The sequence below is a fragment of the Quercus robur genome, chromosome 5 (assembly GCF_932294415.1).
Source record: "Quercus robur chromosome 5, dhQueRobu3.1, whole genome shotgun sequence".
Lineage (NCBI taxonomy): Eukaryota > Viridiplantae > Streptophyta > Magnoliopsida > Fagales > Fagaceae > Quercus > Quercus robur.
The window spans coordinates 1,371,832-1,394,287 of NC_065538.1; the positions used below are offsets into that span (position 1 = coordinate 1,371,832).

At 32.2% G+C, this 22,456-nt stretch overlaps 1 protein-coding gene and 1 pseudogene across 1 annotated transcript; both read left to right on the forward strand.

The window, feature by feature from the left end:
* The first annotated feature begins 5,156 nt into the window (after positions 1-5,156).
* LOC126724798 (GDSL esterase/lipase 4-like) lies at positions 5,157-7,624 on the forward strand. Its single transcript, XM_050429190.1, has 5 exons — positions 5,157-5,487; positions 5,627-5,748; positions 6,233-6,466; positions 6,913-7,165; positions 7,270-7,624. Exons 1-5 carry the CDS (start codon positions 5,235-5,237, stop codon positions 7,506-7,508), a joined length of 1,101 nt encoding a protein of 366 aa, XP_050285147.1. The 5' UTR covers positions 5,157-5,234; the 3' UTR covers positions 7,509-7,624.
* A 12,745-nt stretch (positions 7,625-20,369) lies between these two features.
* On the forward strand, positions 20,370-20,456 carry LOC126732027 (small nucleolar RNA Z102/R77; annotated as a pseudogene).
* Positions 20,457-22,456: the final 2,000 nt, after the last annotated feature.

The window sequence follows — 22,456 nt, forward strand, 5'->3', positions numbered from 1 at the left end:
TAGTATAGATAGATCCAACAAGGAAATCCTAAGTGATCCTTGTTTCACTCCCCACACCATGAGACAACATGCAAACGAACCCCACAAAGACATGATTCTTTGCTTTTTTTTTTCTTTTTTCTTTTTTTGTATATATGTAATACAATTCCTGCATTGAAAGTATTGGCAAAACTATTGATTCAATGCACTTGCTTTTCTTGATTCAAATATGTTCATATTCGATTGCTTGGATATGAAAGCATTCATTAGTTTCACTTAAGGGTATATTTGATAGACTATAATAGACAATGTAATGTAATAGTTATTACTATAATTTAGTTATTAAGTAGTTTAATTATATTTTTATTACAATAGGTAGTCATTACTTATGAATATCTATTATTTAAAATAAAGAATAATTACTCCTTTCAAGAAGAGTTGTAATAGTTATTTCTTAGTATGTGTAATAATTTCTAAAATAGATATATTTTTATATAAACAAACTTTCTATATGTACATAACAATTATGAGAATAAAAATTCATCAGAATAACTAATCTCTCTCTTTTAAATTTCAAAAAAAGTCTGAATTTGATAAGGACAGGATTTTAAATTTATGTTTTACACCATCCAATAAAAAATTGTCACGTCAGCTTTTTTTACTTAAAACTCAATACATTTTACCACATATAATAACATCTCAATAAACTCATAGTTAAGTTGGATTTTCAAATGGGTATTAAAATTGATTGAATATGGTTATGTCTATTCTTTAATATGTAATATAATGATGTGGTATATTGGGATTGAATGGGTAAAACTTAGGTTTTACATCACATTCTTATTGAATTTAATCTCTTTCAAAAATATTATTTTAAAGGAAATATAATTATATAAGTAAGATATTTCCTAAAATATATTTTAAAATTTTATTCTAATGTTAGGACTTACAACCAAACTTAAGAAATTGAATCTAAGTTTTATCTGTGTATGTGTGTGCGTGACAACGTATGTCCATTTGACCCAAAACAAATATTGGTGGTACCAAATACCAACCATTTTTTATTTCACAAAATGTGGAGCCATATGGGGGTTCTATACTTCTATGTATGTAATTGTAAGTTTTTCAAACTTCATTCAGGAAGTTGGTCCTGAAACTTTATGAACATTCATTGACTTCATGTGTTCCCACTTCCCACTTGCCATGAGAAATGCTAACTGGAAAGTCACTCTTGTAGCAATCATTAATACCTTAATATCTCCTCAAACTTCATGAACATTCGTTGACTTCATGTGTTCCCACTTCCCACGTGCTATGAGAAAAGCGAACTGGAAAGTCACTCCTGTAGCAATCAATTATGCCTTAACATCACCTCATTGCTTGTGTCATCATTCATCAAAGAATACCTCTTATCAAAAATAAATAAATAAATAAAGAATACCAATGCATTATAGTCATGAAAAACACACCCTTAAGGTCCTGAAAAAAAAAAAAAAAAAAAAAAAAAAAAAACCTTTCCATTTGTGTTTGTCATGATTACTTGGATTCGGGCATGCAATTAAAGAATTTTTCTAAATAAAGATTCTTATTATTTATTAATAAGGGCTCTTAGGGCAATTGTTAATAAACTATTTTATGAAAGTTTATTAAAGTATCCGTTAATGTTTCTCCTACATAAAACTTACAAACTAATGTGATAATGAATGTAATTGGTGGGCTTTAACCATCTTATAACTGAATATTTAAATTGTCTCTTTATAATTAATGACACAGCAATTTATAAGCTCAATGTAATAAAATTTGAGTACCCATAACACTACTCATTTCATAATTACAATTAAGTGTGAGTTTGGGAAGCACGTTTTGCACGTTTCCCAGCAAGTGCTTTTTTTTAGTAGGTCTCGTGCACTCGTAAATACTTTTTTCAGTAAAAATAACTTTAAAACTGAGTCCCACAACATTATTCACAAATTTAAAAATTATTTTACTACAATGTTTTCAGTTTTTAGTAATAAGCGGTATTCAAACGAACCCTAAGGAATTTGAAATTTTGATCCTAAAAGGTCTCCCTTGAAAACATTAGAATATGTTGATTGAACTACAAAACCTTTGACATATTTGATAATCTTCGGGTTTGTAGAAAACACATCTTAGGTATTAATAAACATGATTTCAAAATGAGGTTTTCAATGCTTGTATAGCTTAATGAATAGGTACTAGAGCCTAAACGTTATTATCAATATTTTTAATTTATAAACAAGTAACCTATTGCCATTATCATGTCATCAATGTTTGAACGATGTTATTGCCAAAGTGCCAACATATATCTAGTTGCAAGGAAATGTTGTCAAGAAGAGAGAGAAATTAGAAATCGTGGTCAACAACAAGAAATTTATGAACAAGAAAAAGTAAAGTAGTAGAAAATTTTGACAAAATATCCACGAGAAATAAAAAGAAAGAGAGTGTAAAGCAAAAATTAGAGGGAGGAGGAGCGGATCATATCAACGAGTGGACTCAACAAGTAAATTGCATTTTACGCCTAATCAAAGACCCTAATATCTTATTTCTCGCAACTTATTTGATTTATGTATAATTTTTAAAACTTTAATTTGTTGTATGGTTTATTTTTTCTTTTTTCAGCCAATTATAAAAATAAGTTATACCAAACAAGATTTAGTACACTTATTTTCTTAAGAAAAAAAAAAGTTATTGTAAATTGAGTTTTTTTGACTAATTTATGCATGTATATTATATAAGCAAATACTTTTTTACATTTTTTTTTTTTTTTGAATTTTTTTCGATGTTGGAATTTAAAGATTGGTTGAAAACTTGTTTCGACATCAATATTTTATGGAAAATGAATTATTTCTCAAAAATTGTCTTTTTTAAAAACTATCTTATATTTTTATGTTTAGTAGAGGCTTTAGTTGAAAATTTGTTTTTTAATTTCCTTTATTTTCTTATGTTTTGTAGAAACTCTAAAACAACTAAATTACAGAGTTGTTTTCTAGAAAATTTTAACAAGAAATAACTTTGTTTTAAGCTAAGGTAAATTAAAAAATAATTTTTCTTTAATTCATTTTTGTTACGATGCTATCAAATACAAGAAAATAGGAAAAAGTATAGCCCCATAAGAGCATTCTTATTAAGGCTTCTAAATGCTAAAAATCTTATATTTTAGCAGCTGAACCCCAAAACACACACTCCATCAAAACTGGTATATTGTAAAAAATTTACAATACTGCTACAATGCGCTCTCATTTTTGAGACCGCACTATAGCAAGCTGCTATCTTTTTTTAATATTTTTTTCTCTCTCTTCAGACTATCACTTTCCCTCTCACTCTCTCATTCTCGCTCTCTCTCATCTCTCTTTCTCAGATTCTCCCTCTAGTGGGTCTGATGGGTCTCGATGACTGCAAGTGGGTGTGGGTCCGACGGTGGAGGGTCCAATGGTGGTGCGTCCGATGGTGGTTGGGGTTGGTTAAGACCGTGGGTTGAGTTGGTTGAGGCCGTGGGTTGAAGATCGGGGTTGAGGTGAGGATCGGCGTTGTTGGGGTGGCGGTTTTGTGGCAGTTTTGTGGTGGGTTTTCACTGTGGTTTGTGTCATGGGTTTTTTTTTTGGTGGTTGGGGGTTGAGGTTATGGTTGGTGATGGTGGCTATGGCTGTGGCCGTGGTTAGAGGTGATGAGCTTGAAAAGCTCAGGCCATGGAGGTTTTGAGAGCAAATATCAGAGAGAGGGAGAAGCTTCTCGATTTGTGCCGTGGGATTTTTTTTTTTTTTTTTTTTGTTAGTGGTTGGGGGTTGAGGTTGTGGTTGGTGGTGGTGGTAGCTGTGGTTGTGGCTGTGGCCGTGGTTTATCGGTGATGAGTTTGAAAAGCTTAGGCCATAGAGGTTTTGAGAGCAAATATCAGAGAGAGGGAGAAGCTTCATCGAGTTGAGAAAGATGGAAAGACAATGGGAGAGAGAGACAGAGGAAGAGTGAGAAATAATAAAAAAAACAATAAAAAAAGAACATTTAAATAAAGTGTTAAAAAAAATAGAAATTTTGATGTAAAAAATGTTGTAAAGTGATGTATTATATATTATAATATAGGTTTTGAGATAATAAATACTAAATTTTTTAAAAGCCTTGTTAAGAATGTTTTAAGTTCTCTATTGAAACAAACGAATTATTAAAAAAAATAAAAATAAAATAAAATAAATAAATCTTATCCTTTGGGCAAGTTATTACCGCGTAGAAGCTTTTGTGGTCGAACACCGTGGAGCAATCCAAATCTTCTGAAAATCTTGCCTCTGACAAAGAGAATTTATTAACGCTAACGTTCATGTCGGCATCATAGTCAACCAGTCCTTGTCATGGACGACTTTGCTGCTTCGTGAAAGTTTTCGTAGTTCACACAAGCAAGTCCTCTAGCTCTATTATCAATAGTCAACCAGTCCATGGCATTATAGTCAAGCGTGTTTTTTTGACTAACTTTTTAAGTTTTCCCACATCTCAAATTCAAATAACCTATTATCACTAATAAATTTCTATATGATAAAGGGAGACCACATAACCTACTATTTAATATTAGTGATAAATTAATACTTGTCTCAATAATTTAACTCATCACTCCTTATACCATGACAATTACTACTTGTTTCAAAATATTTATATGTATGAGTTCTAATTAAATTAACTGATAAAAATTTTTATCGTTAAATATGAAATTCTAGATTTAAACCACCGCGTATATTAAAAACTAAATGATGTCTTAGTCTAATGCTAATATAAAAACAATTATTATGAAATAGACACTATAAATTGAAATTAGTATGTATAATATATATATATATATATGTATGTATGTATATTTATATATTATGTATGTTGGAAAAAGATAAATTTAACATGAGGACTTCATAACATGCAAAAAAATGATTTCAAACAATAATGAGGTCTTGCAAGTAGTGATATGTGTATCTGTGAACCTGATCAACCTCTATCTAATCACGTGTCTTCAGATATTTTATTAATCTCAACTTCAGAGCCAAATTGCTGTGATTTTCCAGGTCGGTTTGGGCAAATCCAGCCAATGCAGTATGTCTGGTCCTTCACAGTTCACACTGCACCCACACCCCACCTTGGCCAACCCAAAAGAATTCCCCACTATCTAGTGCCTTATAAATAAAAACCATACCCATATGATACTCTAATTCTACTGTGCACCATAACTAGTGAAAACTTGCTCAAACCATAAACCAACATTTGCCATGGCAAGTCTAAGCATACACTTTTGTATACTGGCCTTTTTTTGTGCCACCCTTCTCATTATTCCATACACTTGCCTTGCTAAGTTGCCAGAAAACCATGCTGCATTGTTCATATTTGGAGACTCTCTCTTTGACGCTGGAAACAATAACTACATCAATGGCCCCAAAACAGACTTCTGGCCATATGGTGAGACCTTCTTCAAGCACCCCACTGGTCGAGTCTGCAATGGCCGTGTTGTACCTGACTTCATTGGTAACATTACATTTTTCACAATTTACCAATTGTGGTTTCTGATATAATTACTTACTTAGAGTTTGATTAATGTGAGTGGCCACTTAACTGTGACTTATGGGTTTTTTTTTTTTTTTTTTTTGGCTCTGGATTTTTGCAGCTGAGTATGCAAACTTGCCATTGATCAAACCATATCTGCAGCCAGGATTTGACAACTATACTGATGGGGTGAACTTTGCATCAGCTGGGGCTGGTGTTCTTCCTGAGACTCATCCAGGAACGGTATGTGATCTTCTGCATTATAGATATCTATAAATTGCATTAAGGGTTCGAAAATTTGGCCAAAATTAGTTATTGCTAGCAATAATGATATAGTGATTTTATAACCATTGTTATCATTAATAAGGAAATAAAGTGAAATTTGAAATGGCAAAGAACTATATATTAACTTGTCATCATATTCTAGACAGCATTTATTTAGGCTGAGCTGCCTTGCTTGTTCAATGAAGTAGGCCCATGCCTCTAGAACAAAGCAGGGCATTCTCAACATTAACAATGTTATTAATACTAACTTTGATAATAATATCTTAAACATTAATGTTTTTTTTTTTTATGGGTTCAAAAATAACAATGTTGATTTTTAAAATTTACCATTTAAGATAACTAGTATATTCATTCAACTCTTCTCAACCAAAAAAAAAAAGTATATTCATTAAACCTATATACTCAATAACATTTTTCATTCTTCTTTTTGTTCTTTTTCCAGATAAACCTTGAATTGCAACTAAGTTATTTTGAGGAGGTAGAGAAGAAGTTAAAGCAGCATTTAGGTGATACAGAAGCCAAGAAGTTGCTATCAAAATCTGTTTACTTATTTAGTATTGGAGGCAACGATTACATAACCATCACATCATCTGTGAACCAATCCAATGTAAGAACTTCTTCTTACAAGAAGAAATACATGACAATGGTGCTTGGCAATTTCACCACTGCGATCAAGGTAGGCTTACGTTCTCCTATGCCTAACATAATTTTATGGATAAATAACACCTCTTTTTTCACCCTAAACGCTGTCCAATTTCAATGTCCCCTAAATCATCAATTTGTACAATTGAAACCCCAATTCATGAGAATTGTATCAATGTAACTTTGTTTATATCAGGTATTAAATGATATGGAAATTATGGTTTTTTGTTCCAAACATTTAGAGTAATTTCGTCATTATGCCTAATTTCCATCTCATTTATTATGTAACCTCCAATTTAAAAGACGGATACATTGATGCAAACCTCTAAAATTGAGGTATCAATCATGCAATTGATAATCTAAAATACATTGTAAATGGGGTGAATTGTGGAAAATAGTAATTTTCCTAATTTTATCTTTTATTATGAAATAATGATTTACATATATACAAATAAAAGTTTCTTGCTATTATTTTTTCAGAAAGTATATAAGATGGGAGGAAGGAAATTTGGATTCCAAAACTTGGGGCCTATAGGATGTATGCCTGCCACCAAAGCCTCATTGGGGATTACCAGTGATTGTGCCCATGAGCCTTCAGTAATAGCAAAAATGCACAACATAGCCCTACCCAAACTCCTCAAGAAGATACAAAGACAACTACCACGATTCAAATATGCACTATATGATTACTACACGACCCTAGCTGAAAGAACACTTTACAGTACAAAATTTGGTAATCTTCCTATTCCATCAAAATTTTGCCAATATCTTTGCTTATATAAACTAATATACCATAACTAATCCTTCTTTATTTTCACAATAATTATATTGGAGTAGGTTTCAAGGTTGGGAAGAGTGCATGCTGTGGCAGTGGGACATACAATGGGGAGTTCACATGTGGAGGGAAAAATGGGACAGTGAAGTATGAGTTATGTAGCAATCCTAGTGAATATGTGTGGTTTGATGCTGCACATCCAACTGAAAGTGCCAACAGACAATTAGCCAACTTATTTTGGAATGGACATCCAAAAATCACAGGGCCTTACAGTCTAAAGAAGCTATTTGACATCTTGTAGAGCTGTGACATTTGGGACTGTATTATGTAGGATTGGTGATTTGGTTTAGTAAACTGAATAAAATCATCTCTAGCGTTTCAAATGGTACAATTCGGCAAAATGTTTTTCACTTTTTACTTCTTCTCTTTATTGGGTTTTTTTGTCTTTATTTTTTAAAACAAAATTGATAAATTATTTTTTATCTTTGAAAATAAGCTTAACTATTATTTTTTGTCGCACATTTAGTATAAAAGCTACCAAAAATTATATTTTTTAACTCATAGTTACCGAAAACTTCAATAATGATGCACTTACTTATTCTATTATACAGAAGTTCAGTCCAAACTGTTAAAACCCTGTTGAACCAAACCTCTAAATCCAAACTTGGCCCATTCTACAAATTTTTTGTTGGCCTAGATGAATAGGCCCAACTAGCATAGTTTTGTTTGTACTTTGTGCCATCTATCGAATTGACAACTTTGCGTCCAAAAGATGAATAAACACCTTCTCCATCCCATAATCAATGTTTTACCTGACAAAACAAAAGATTAATAAAAGAAATTAAACATACAAGGACAACTCATACCTGTGACAGTATTTGCCCATAATCACCCTTGTTAAATTGAAAAATGAAAACTGATTTTGTTTTATTTTAGAGTTTTACAAATATCATATTTGTATTTTCATTTAAGTGTTAATATGATTCAGGTGAATTATCAATTTCAATATTTAATCGCCGAGAGTGTTGTAACTCAATTAGTTAGAACTTCTAAAACTCAAATTCCCCCTCCCTCAATTATTGAATTTTTTTTTTTGAATATTTCACCCCTTATTTTAAATGTGTAACAAATCAAACTTTCTATTAATACTTTCCGTTAAACCATCGTGTATCATTGACGTGATGGTCATTTCACAAGTATAAAACTCTTATGGGATGTGGAGGAGGCAAGAGTCGGGGTTCTTTGTATGGTCACTATGAAACAACATGAAAATGACACCTCCTAAGAGACATGATTCTTTGCATATTTTTATATTTATATAAAAACTATGCATTAAAATTATTGGCAAAACTATTAATTTTATGCACATTCTTTTCTTGACTCAAGTATGTTTAGTATTAATTTCTTTGGCCAAGCCAATGAAGTAGTTAAAAAATAAAACATATTGCAGTAGCTCACATGTACAATTTTCTTGACTCAAATAATTTTTTACATAATTCTTTGAATTTTTTTCAGATATTAGAATTTAAAAAGATTGGTTGAAATCTTGTTTTGACATCAATTTAAAAAAAAAACAATTAATCATTTTCCAAAAAAAAAAAAACAATTCTTTAGAATATTATCTCATTCTTATATGTTTGGTAGCGGCTTTAAAATGAGTTAAAAAATTATCTCTTAATTTTCTTTATTTAACTTTGCGTAAGATAAAGTTGTTTTCTAGAAAATTTTAACAAAACTAATTTTACCTATGACATTGCCCCCCTTGTGATTAGAGATGTTCATTAATTTTGGTTTTGAATAAATTGCCTAGGCTTTTGGTCTGGTTTCTCAAAAAAAAAAATTAAAAGATGATTTTCCTTTGTTCTTTTTTTTTTTTTTTTTAATAATACTATCAGATGCAAGAAAATATAAAAAAGTATAATCTCATAAAGTTTTTCATTTAAATAAATAAATAGAGTATTAAAAAAAACACTTATCCTTTGACGTGTTATTACCGCGTAGGAGCTTTTGTGGTCGAACACCGTGGAGCAATCCACATCTTATGAAAATCTTGCCTCTGACAAAAAGAATTTATTAACGCTAACGTTAAAATCGGCATTATAGTCAACCAGTCCATGTCAAGGATGGATTATGCTGCTTCGTGAAAGTTTTCGTTGTGGCAAGTCCTCTAGTTCTAAACGTGTTCTTTTGAACTTTTTAAGTCTTCCCATATCTCAAATTCAAATAATCTTTTTTTTTTTTTCTGAATAAATTCAAATAACCTATTATCACTAATTAATTTCTACATGATAAAGGGAGACCACATAACCTACTATTTATTAATTAATGATAAATTAATACTTGTCTTAAAATTTAAGTTCTCACATAAATTCATCATCATATTTCTACCAATCACAACTTGTCATGTGAAAAAAGTTGTGGCACAAATTATAACATTTTATATGTCGCTAGTATTTCTCTTATCTTTTACAGAGGAATTATGATTCAAATCTTTTAAAAATATATATAATTTATAATATAAAAAAATTAAAAATAGGTACCAAATAATTAAATACAACAAAGATCAGTCCAAAGTTCAAAGCCTTAGCTGACCGAAGCTCTAAATCTAAACTAGGCCAATTCTACAACCTTGAGTTAGTCGAATTGAAGAGGCCCAACTAACAAAATTATATCTGTCCATCCATCAAATAGAAAACTCTGAGTCCAAAAGATGAGTAAAGTATGCTCCGACCATAATGAAAGTTTGATTTGACAAAACAGAAAGAATAATAAAAGAAGTGTTCGGGTGCTATTAAAATAATTATTAATTAATTATTTTAGGAAAGTTTTGACACATCTTTCATAGTAAAATATAAAAAATCATCAAAAAAATTAATTATTTTTTTTTTCTCATAAAAAATTTCTATAAATATTTTCTAAAAAACTAATGTCCTTAGACTCTTAAAGTCTCTATTAACTTTTACCACAAAAAGAAACAATTCACTTTTGATAATTTTTTCCCATAATTACCATTTTTAAAAGCTTTAACAAGTGAGCAGGAACATCTATTTTGTAGTGTAATTATTTAACGTTCCAGGAACACAATAAATGTTTATTCTCATCTCTTACATAAATAGTAAGTCCCACGATAAATTTAATTAATGAGACTCATTATAATATGAAAGAAAGGAGCATGCATTTATTGTGCTTCAAGAACATGAAATAATTACTCCATTTTGTATGACAACAGCCTTATGGCTTAAGACATGTGGTATCTATATGGAGTAATACTATAGATACAAACTATTTTACAACATTTGTACAAAATGTTGATGTGGCCAACCTCTTATTGGTTTTCATCTAAGTACACCATTAATATCACTTTTTCATTTACCAATAATCATTTACCACATCAACAGTTTGTAAAATAGTTTGTATCTCTAGCATTATTCATCTATATAGAGTTAGTTTTAAGACTTTGATTCCTCCTACTTCCACCTAGAAAACAAAATTATCCATTGGTGATTTAGATTTTATAATTAAGGGTAATATAGAATTAACTATTAATGCTTTGATAGTAAGTCAATGGACATCTACTTTAGGATACACTAAAAGGCAAAGAAGATGTTCATTATGGGATTAATTAAGTAATAACCGTGACTGTGAGAGCTCAAGCCAATAACTATATATACACTTTACACCTCATTTTGTTTTTAATTTTTTAATTTAATTTTTTTTTCCTTTTTTGAGATTTTTTGTAATAAATATCTACTTTTCAATATCAAAATACACTATTACATTACTTTCATAATTTAATTTTTAAAATATAACATAATAATAATTTTGAAAAGTGAAGGATTGTAATTTGCATAAAAAGTTATGATTCCTATAAAATTTTGATTTGGTGAGAATAACAGATAAAAGTGGTGCATAAAGAGTAAATTTTTTATAGCACAAATAATTTCTTAGTTGTTTACTTTTTTTTTCACCATTACATATCTCTCTACTCTTTGTCATTTTTCTCTATCTTTTATATATATATATATATATATATATATGTATGTATGTATGTATATATGTATGTGTAGAATCACGTTTGCAGCCCAAGCCCCAGATGTATGGGATCTTGGACTGATGAACCCAGTACAATAAATTTGTAAAAAATGGGTCAAAGAGCTAAGTTTTAGTGCATGTATAATAGCTAATATGGTGTTCATGACAATCAAGCAGAGATGAATTGAATTCATCTAAAAAGGTTGGTCCTCGGCACCATCCAAGGAGCTTTTTCTAGTACTTCCTTCGTCCCCTTGGTTCTCAGAGTCCCCTCCTTTTATACTAGCTTCCCTCCTCTCGATTTAGATTTTTAGTGCTGATACTTGTCCCATTTGCCCCTCCCTAAAGTTGTTGGGAGTGGTTGTCAAGGCAGAAAAGCATGGCTCTATTAGGTATATAGCATTTCATGTAATAATGGCAGATTTTCCTTAGATATTTCCATTCCTTCTATTATCCTTTTCTGTCTTAGTACTTACCCTATTCCATGAAATGACCCGGAGTGTCACTCTCAATGGTAGGCCGTTCCCTTTGTCCTCGGCCATACCTGACTGAAAAGGGGTTCTTTCCATGGCCGAGGAGGGGTTCTTCCTTGAACTGAGCCCTTGGCCGAACGTATATATTGGTATAGGCTCCCTGATTTGTTACCCCCCACAATAGCCCCTCAGGATTCTTCTTTTCTTCCCCATGGGAGGAAAGGAGGATCTCGATGTGATGATAGGCTTTTTCACACCCGTTTTACACTATGTCTAATTGTAAGATATTCTTTTAGTTTCTCCAAGTCGCGTTCCTACTGTTTCAATTCACAAGGCGCGCTTTCATTAAGGTCTTTTACGAAGTGACGCAAATCCAACGGTTGAAGACTGCTTTGGAAATTGAGCGAGATTTATTTCGCTTGTAATTCTTTCTTTGAGATTCGGGCCAATTAATTGCCACCGGGTTTGCCTCCTATATAAGACACATTGGGGGGGTTGTTCTTCCTCATTTACAGATCCTTGAGTTTTGCGGGAGTTTCAAACTCTTAACTCTTCAGACGTTCCCAAGGGCCCCACCAAGGTGGTGACTGAGGTCTAGGGAATGAAGTGGCCAAGGATAAATGTGAGGGTGAGGGAACCAAGCCCTCTTCAGAAGCTGAGGACGTCGCCAAGATTCAGGATGACACAGTTAGGGCAAGGGAAGTAGAGGCCAAAGACATTTCTTCCTTTCAATCGAGCAAGAAAGAAGTCTCTCTTGCTTCAGCCAAAATCCAAAGCAGGTGTAGATCGCATCAGATTTTTGGTGCGACAGAATTTGGGTTTCACCCGACGCCGTGTGTCACGTGTGCACAGATGTGAAGACGAACTAAGGTTGATCAAGCAAATCAACAAGAATGTGGGTAAGCAAGTGTTCTATTTCTCAGCCTTGATATTAGAACATCTTGTAGTTAGGAGAAGAGGGGTCCATCAAACGCTCCCGCCTCTTCTTATTTCTCATCGCCGGTACCATCCATACTGGCTCGATTGCTGCTAGAATAAGATTGTGGATTTACCATTCCTATGGATTGCTTTTTAGTGTTAGCTTTTGAAACAGGCTTGCCTAAGCCCTTTTGTATACGATGTACTTTCCTTTTATTTAATAAAAAGATAGATGCATTTTACTTTGCGAACCTTTCCTTTTCTGCAAACATTGTTTCATGAATAGGCGTGTTGGTATTTTTCTTTCAAATAGTACTTAGAATTGATGCTGTTGATGGTAATGAAAAGTTGTCACCCTAAGTTTATCAAAACTGGCGGGCACCCGACCGCTAACTTTAAATAAGTTAACTATGTAGGACTAATCAAGAAAATAACCGTGTGCCCTATACTGCGAACGGTGCAATCATCAAAGAACGGGTAATTTAGAGTAAGCGGTCCGAGGGGATCACCGGGTACTAAGATTCTTTTCAGCATTTACGATGATGTTATAGCGTTAACTTCCCTTAAACGTCTGGTCCAAGGACTCAGGCATGCACTAGGTTCCGTTTAAGAACTTTATAGAGATGCCCTAGTGTTGATTTCCCCCAAACATCTGGTTCGAGGACTCAGGCATGCGTTAGGTTCTGTTTAAGCACTTTAAAAGTTGTCACGGAGTGTTAACCTTCCCACATCATCTGGTCCGAGGGCCAAGGCATAGCTAAAGTTCTGTTTAACAGCTTCAGTGCATGTTAATTTCCTCAAAGCAGGAAGTTCGAGGACCCGGCATAACTAAGGTTCTGTTTAACAGCTTCAGTGCTTGTTAATTTCCCCGAAGCAGGAGATCCAAGGACCCGGCATAGTTAAGGTTCTATTTAACAGCTTCAGTGCGTGTTAATTTCCCCAAAGCAAAAGGTTCGAGGACCCGATATAGCTAAGGTTCTATTTAATAGCTTCAAAAGATTAGAAGATATCAATATATTCCTTCCAAAATAGAAGTTTTTGCAGAGAAATTGTGCTAACCGATTTTCCATCCATACTTTGATTCTCGGCTTCTTTCTCCACTGGGAATTTGGTGAACCAAGTTACTAGACCCGCGAGAACTAGCCCCTTGACAAGCGTACAGGGCATATACTTGATGTTAGAAGCCCCTAGAACTGTGCCACATTTAGCAATCCTCCCTGCGTAATCAATACTTTGAAGTGTAGACTTGAGCGGAAGCTGAGTTACAACAACAACTGTGTGTTCTTGGAAATAATGGGGAAGCTTGCATGTAACATGCACCACCGCCAAAATGGTCTTCTCGAGGGACTCTTACTGATAGGAGCTTGATCTTACCATGATTAACCGTTGCACTCACTAACGCACAAGCTCTTCCCACAAACAGCGCCAATTGTAGAGTCATGTTTTGCAGCCCAAGCCCCAAATGTATGAGATCTTGGACCGGTGAACCCAGTACAATAAATTTGTAGAGAATTGGTCAAAGAGCTAGGTTTTAGTGCATGGATAACAGCTAATATGGTATTCATGACAATCAAGCAGAGATGAACTGAATTCATCTAAAAAGGTTGGTCCTCGGCACCATCCGAGGAGCTTTTTCTAGTACTTCCTCCGTCCCTTTGGTTCTCAAAGTCCCCTCCTTTTATACTAGCTTCTCTCCTCTCGATTTAGATTAATAGTGCTGATACTTGTCCCATCCGCCCCTCCACAAAGTTGTTGGGAGTGGTTGTCAAGGCAGAAAAGCATGGCTCTAGGAGTGGTTGTAAAGGCAGAAAAGTATGGCTCTATTAAGTATATAGCACTTCATGTAATAATGACAGCTTTTCCTTAGATATTTTCATTCTTCCTCTTGTCCTTTTCTGTCTTAGTACTTACCTTATTCCATGAAATGACCCGAAGTGTCACTCTCAGTGGTAGGCCGTTCCCTTTATCCCCAGCCATACCTGACCGAGGAGGGGTTCTTCCCATGGTTGAAGAGGGGTTCTTCCTTGGACTGGGCCCTTGGCCCAACGTATATATTGGTATGGGCTCCCTAGTCTGTTACCCCCCACAGCATGTGTATACATTGTGTGTATACATACATATATACACACAATGTAGTTCTTTGTATAACAATATGATTTTTGTTTCCCTAATTGTTTTTCTTTTAGATCCTTTTTTTTCCATTATTGTTTTAGCTTATATATAATTAGCATCACAAAGACAATTTTAAGATTAAGAAAGGAAAAAAAATTTACATTTTACCACCCTAAATTATATCTTAGATTGCACTTTGAACCCTAAACTTTTCGAATAAACATTTTACACCATAAACTATAATGTTTGTTACACTTTGCACCCCAACATCAAGTTCTCTATTAACTTAGATGGAAATCTAAAATTTAGGGTGCAAAGTGTAATAAGGAATATAGTTTAGAGTGCTAAAATGTAATTTCTCATTTGTTTTAAAGGATTTGAGAATATGGGCAATTTGGTCCTTTCACGTTATGCCATACTTTTACATCCAAGTTAATAGCAAATTTGACTTCAAGTTGCAAAGTGTAATATATGTCATAATTTATGATGCAAAATGTGTATTCGAAAAGTTTAGAGTACAAAGTACTGTAATCAGGGTATAGTTTAAGGTTATAAAGTGTGATTTCCCAAAAAATTAAAAAAAAAAAATCAAAATTTTGAGAAGGGAATCAATGCTCGTGTGGTAATATTCTAGAAGATTATTTTAAATGAGTAAAAGCATTCCTTATGGAAACTCACCCTTTTTTTTTGTGTGTAATGACTTATCCAAACCTAAGATAGGTGCAAAAGTTAGAAACTTGTTTATAAACTATTGTTATGGTGAGTGGTTATTGGTAAAGTGAAAATGTGATATTAACGGTGGGCCCAAATAAAAACTAGTAAGAATTTTCCACATCAATAGTTTGTAAAAATGTTATAAAATAATAGTCTCATGCTTGAAAGATCCATTCCCATGTAAGAAATGTGTTATATGCAATCGTTACATAATAAGATAAAAATTCACAGGATCGACATACCATTTTGGAAAAATTATGGAGTGATATAAATTTGAAGGTGACATTTACTCAATGTTACTTTAATATAGACACGTGGACTATTGTCTATATGTGTAGGTTTTACATACATGAAATGCAAAAGATATTTTCAGTTAAAATTGACATATGTGGGAAAATCTCCATATTATTTTGTGTAACGATTATATATAATCCCTCTCTAACATAAGAGTAGACCTCATAAGCATGAAACTCATTCCTGTGTGAGATAGATATTATATGTAACTATTAAACAAGCAAATACCATCGTCTTAAAACATAGTAAAGATATACAATATTTCAAATTTTTGCTATATATGTAGACCATAAAAGCCACACCAACATAATGACAACCTTGGGTTGTTATAACCAAAATAATTATATTATAATGATAAACCTTTCAGCATAATCAAGTAAAAACAAGTTTATTGATGCCTAGTAAGTTCTATTTAACTCAACTAATAAAATCTTTTTTCAAACAAAAAAATTAGTAAAATCTATTATCATTGAATAAGAGATCTAAGATTCAAATCCCGCCTACACCAAAAATTGATTGATGTCTTGATCTGATCATGAAGAGCAATAATCATGGAGTGGATACCATAAATTGAGATTCTATTATACCAAAAAAAAAATTTATTACTACATTTTTTAAAAATAATTACAATATGCTGTTAACTCTGTAACTTGAATTCTTTTCCTCCTAAACCTCAAACATTTTATAAATGAGGAGGTATCAATTACTGCCTTTACTTTAACCCACTTAAAGTAAAGAGGAAATAATATTTAAGTTTTATCTTGTCTAAGATGTAAAAGATAATTTCTTTTAAAAAAAATTATCTTTTACAAGGATAAAAAAAGTGGTTACAAGGATAAATCGGACAAATTGCCCGATTGTACAATCGGGCAATTTGTCCGATTTATCCTTGTAACCACTTTTTTGAATCTTACAACGAATAATAACGAATCTGTATATATTCTGACTACTGCAGGCTAAGATTGTTTAACAATCAATCACATCTCGTGGTTTATTTTAAACCCAACAGGTTACTTTTATCCCCTTGTGTGATGGACGTTGTTTATTTTTCTATTTTACCCAATATATTTAATGCTAAAATACGAAGCATGAGAGCCTACAAAGAAAATGAGGGTCAAATGTTAGCTACACCAAACCTGTTCAATATAATAAATTAATTATCATATGAAAGGGAAGGAGGTGAAAGTAGCGTACGAGCAAATAATTTTATTTCCAAATTTCCAAGTATAGGAAGCATTTTCACATCCATGAAAGGGAAAGCGCAATCAATAGAAGCTACAAATTAAAGTTTCAACATATGGACAAGAGGTTCTAACTTCTAGTAACAATTATTGTACCACAATCATAAAGGCTTCACCATCACAAATTCAACGTGAAAGACTAATTTTGTTGGTATGCACATGAAAAGAACATGAGATAATGATAAAGATTGAGATAAAAGGTGCACTGTTTATGCTATGGAACATCAAGTGGCTGTGGCAGTCTTTGTGCCACCAACAAAAAATGGAAAACTACGTATAAATAAAGACTAAAGAGTATGAGAATGAGACGTGCATTTAGCTTTATGAGGAATAATTGAAAACCATATATATTCTTTGTGCAAAGTTAAAATATAGTGCAATTTGTAGTTGAGATAGAATTGAGAGAATCCAATAAAAGTTTGAAAAAAAAAGAAGTTAACAAATGACTTAAAACATTAGTTTATAAACTATTTTTATAAGCTTTTGATAAGAGAAGAAATATATATAAAAAATTTTTGACAACTTTTTATATTTCTTATCAGGGAAATGTTAAAGACTGTTATAAGGTCATTTGTTTAGAAACTAATTTTTAAAATATTTTTATAGAAAAATGATAAACAATTAATTTTGTTGACAATTTTTTATATATATTTTTTAAATTATGTCAATAAATTTCTATTTTGGTTTATTAACAATTGTTTTAAGAGTGGGTTCTAGTTACCTCAACTGGTAGAGTCTCTGATAATTGTATAAGAAACTTGGGGTTCAATCCCCGCATACACTAAAAACTTATCGGTGTCTTGGTCTGATGATAAAGAGCTATCATTAGAAACGGACGTCATAGGTTAAAATTTTCTCAAAAAAAAAAAAAAATTGTTTTAAGGTGGTATCAAAACTTTCTTAAATTGTCTAAATGGTGTAAAAGAGAAGGTATTTTAGTATTAAATTAAATAATATAATGTTAGTGATATTAAAATTTAATAAGTATGAGATATGTTATCAAAAAATAACTACTTCACAAACAAATAAAAGACTTATTTTTATTTATTAAATTTTAATATCAACATAACTTTTTCGGTGAAAAAGCTTTCTTAATAGGATATATTAACATTTATGTGACCGATATCGTTAACCCAATCTATTGACCAATTCTCTAAAAGCAAGCGGACCAATAAAAGTTTACCATCCGACACAATATGACACAATATGATTAGAATCATTAAAAAGCCTTCCTTGACAACTTACGCCACCACCTTGTGATCCCACGTTCTCAATTATTGGGCTCTCTCTCTTACTCTTTCTCTTTCTCTGGAAATTGTCTTTTCAGTGAGACAAAACTCATCAGATAAGACTGAGAGAGAGAGACTGGAGAACAACTCGCTGCCTATAATTGTTACGTGTCTTTACGCTGACATGTTTGCTGACAAAGATGACATTGTCTTTGGATCTCAACGCATTCAAGACTCGAGAAACAAAAGATAAGCATTACTTATATCAAATTTCACACACCACGTTTTATGGAGTGTTACTCCAGCCATGTACCAATTCTATCTTGCCCACCAATAATGTTTATTCATTGCTTCAAGCACTACGTCACCCTTTTTAGTTGTCATTATTATGATCTTGTTGTAACAATTTTCATCTTAAATGTCGATGTTGACATTTCTTTATACCCACCATATGAGATAAGATACTTCCCCATAAATATTTATTGTGGTTCCGGTGGGGTTTTATTATTAATTATATACATATTTATATTTTTTTTAAATCTTTTTTAGTGTAGGTGTTAAATAGATACAACCCCACATCCTAATAAAAGTTATAATAAATAGTCATTTAGAAATAATAATAAAATTATTGATAAAATAACAAAAATACTAAAACTTGTTTTTTCCTTAATAGAGGAAGAAGGCTCTATAATTTTGATCATAAAGACTCTCACTAGATGATGCATGATACTTTAGAAATATATTATCTTTTATCTAAATTTTTTTCTCACATCTTATATTTATTTAATCTTAGTGGTTTAAATTTACATGTAGAAGCAATCACTCTAATTCATGTTGTAAATCATATAAAATATTATATGTATTTTCATTGATAAAATCTTTTACAACTATTTCTATAGAAAGAAAATTTTCAAAGAACAAAAATGATAAAATCAATATGTAATATTGATTGTGTCACAAGAAAAGTTAAATTACCCATATTATCTTCTTTTTTTTTGGATAATTTGATAGTACGGAGTGAGGGAATTTGGACATTGTATGTCTCTATTGAAAACACTAAAATATACCAACCAATTGAGCTATAAGACCCTTACAAATTACCCATATTTTGAATTAAAGATAAGATGTTGTCAAAATTTTAATATAAAAAATCACTTAAGTAATAATATTCATCTAAAAAAGAGAGAAAATTAGATTTCAAAGTAATAAAATAAAATTACAGAACATTAAATATTTTATTTAATTGATTTTTGGATATAAGAAAATGCTCAATTTAAAATTGTAATCTTTTACCTCAAATTTTAAAGAATCAGCCATGGAATTTAAAACTAAGATTAAAAATGGGGAGAGTTATTAACATAGCCTTAAACAAGTTGCGTAGGGATGGCAATTTTGCATTGTCTTGCTTGACCCGCCCCTCCCCGCCCCGCTTCGTCCCGTGCGGGTTTTCCCCACCCCATAAAGGTGGTGAGGCGGGGATGGGGCGAGATTTTAAACTCACACCACAGGGCGGGGCAAGGATGGGTTTACACTTTTTAAACCCACCCTGCCCCGCCCCGAACCATCCCTGCCCCGCCCCGCATTAATAAAGGTTAAATTGTAATTTTTTCATACCCTAAAACCCTGCTATTTAAACAAAAATATCATCAGCTTATTTTATTCTATCGAACGTGGCTCTCTACCTCTTTTTTCTCTCTAGCAAAGTTGGAAATAAGGTACCAATTTTAACGTTTTCTTTTGTTTTTGTAGAAACAAATTTATATACTATTGAATTACTGATTTCATTCATGATTCATATGTCTTTCTCAACTTACTTTTCATTATGAACATAATATAATTTTTTTTTTCAATGAGGTATGGGTCTGAGGCTCTAAATATTTGTGTCTGTGTCATTGTTTTTGTGTGGCTATTTGGCTATTATAAAAAATAAGGTATGCCGTCACAATCACATTCACAGGCAATCAAGTACATCGTCATTTTGTTACCCAGTTACACACACCCCCTTTTCTCTTAACACTTGGAATTCCCATTGGGATTTCACTTTGCTTAACAAAACTGCTTCTTTATGCTTGTCAAAATCCATATCTATTTTACGAGCTGGATTCTTGTTTTTGAATTTTCATGTTAGAAATATGAGGTGGTGGATGGAGAACGAGATGATGAGGAATATGTTTCCCTATTGGTTTGATTGCCGATATGATGGCATCAATCACGTATTAGCTCTAGCTGATTGTAGGGCAGGGCTTCGCAGGTCTTCGCGGGGCTTTAAGGAGCGAGGATGGAGTAAGAAATTTTCCCTGTCATGCAAGGTGGGACGGATAGGGTAAGAAAAATCCATGCGGGGCGGGGGTGAAGATCCCATCCTTCGGCCCCGCCCCGCCCTATTGCCATCCCTAATAGTTGCGTACTTGAAGAAATCTCTCAAAAAATTATGTAATAAGTGTGGATCTCTCTTAGAATTTTTTTTTTTTTTTTTTTTTTTTTTTTTTTTTTTTTTTATGCAAAACGGTAGCTCTCTTCTAGACCTTTGAACAATCATAGTTATTTAATTTCTTAATGTTTAGTTGTTTTCCAACTTCTTACACTCCATTAATTATTCCAACTAATCTTATCATATTTATTTTCTTTGTGTATATATAATCAATCTTCATCTAAATATTATTATATTTAACATCTAACCGATAACACAAAAATTCATCCAAAAATATTTATAAAAAATGAAAATATAATAATAGTAATTGTAATAGATACTAATATGATAAATTTTAAATTTACAGGGTATTACTTTTTTTAACATTAAGTCAAGACATTAATAGATTTATTTTTTTCCTTAAAATTTTTTTTTTTACGAATATCAAAATCCTTAATTGATAATAATGAATAAAATATTTTACCAATTGATATTCCACGTTTTCTACTTGATTAATACGTAATTCTAAGTTGAACTTAGAAAAGTATAAAAACAAATAGGATGTAGTTGCCACATGTCAGCCACGGTGAGCGAGTACTAAAGGACTTAGGGAGAGCTGCGACTACAAACCAGGTGCCCTCTCGGATCCTCCAATGTGGGTTGTAGTAAAATGATTGTTTTTGACCCATATTATAAAAAACAAAGACAGCACCGCGTGGCGTCGCTGTCGCCTCAAGCAATTGAGCAATGAGATACCGTGGCACATTTCACGTGGATTTAGATGAAACGTCCACAGGCTGCCACGCCATTCTCCCAGCTGTCTCCAGCTACGTATAGGATCTGGCCACGTTGAAAATGTCCGCCCACCATATTTACCACCCAAAAAGTCCATACACATGTGCAATCTTATACACGCTTTGCTACAAGTAGTACACATGTCAAATCATAATTGAATAGTAATTCTAGAACTACACTCTTATTACGTTATTTTTCACAACTATCATAAATAGTAGATTGTAATCGAATTAATTATTACTTTCACATAATTTTTTTTATTAATAATGGTGTATCGGAATGTATGTGATGTAATTTAATTAAATATCTATAAATGTACAAATTATATCAAATGTGTGTCCATAGAAAAACTTGAACTACGACCCAAGTTTCACAAAATCTATAACCGTACGATTGACATAATCACAGCTTGTAAATCGTAATCACTCTACTATTTCCTAAAGTGATTTTCTTCTACTTATGAAGGTAAAGACAAGGTCAAGTACAATTGCATATATGGAAGGTCATGGAAGATACAGCTACCATGTTAGGGACTTTAATTTCTAGAACCACGCGCTTATCAAATTATTTTTTACAACTATCATATATGGTAGATTGTGATCAAATTGACTACTACTTTCATATTAACTCTTTATTAATTATGGTGTAACAGTGTAAGTGATGTAATTTAATTATATATCTATAAATGTGCAAATTGTGTCAAATGTGCATCCATAGAAAAACTCAGACTTTGACCCAAGTTTCAGAAAATCTATAGCCGTACGATTGGCATAATTACGGCTTGTAAATCGTAATCACTCCCTACTATTTCCTAAAATAATTTTCTTATATTTTTGAAGAAAAAGACAAGGTCAAGTACATGTGCATGTGGAAGGTCATGGAAGATACAGCTACCATATTAGGGACTTTAATTTCTTTCTTCTACTTATATGGGCTACCTCAATCCTCAATTATGTTTCCCCCTAATTGCAACAAAGTTTTGATAACAAAAATATTATATATACCAAACAAAGTTTTTCTAATTTATTAAT

Excerpts from the sequence above, each read along its gene's own strand:
- LOC126724798 (XM_050429190.1), top strand. The coding sequence starts at position 5,235 with ATGGCAAGTCTAAGCATACACTTTTGTATACTGGCCTTTTTTTGTGCC. Across the intron at positions 5,488-5,626 it reads TGTTGTACCTGACTTCATTG|CTGAGTATGCAAACTTGCCA; the intron begins GTAACATTACAT and ends GGATTTTTGCAG. Across the intron at positions 7,166-7,269 it reads ACTTTACAGTACAAAATTTG|GTTTCAAGGTTGGGAAGAGT; the intron begins GTAATCTTCCTA and ends ATATTGGAGTAG.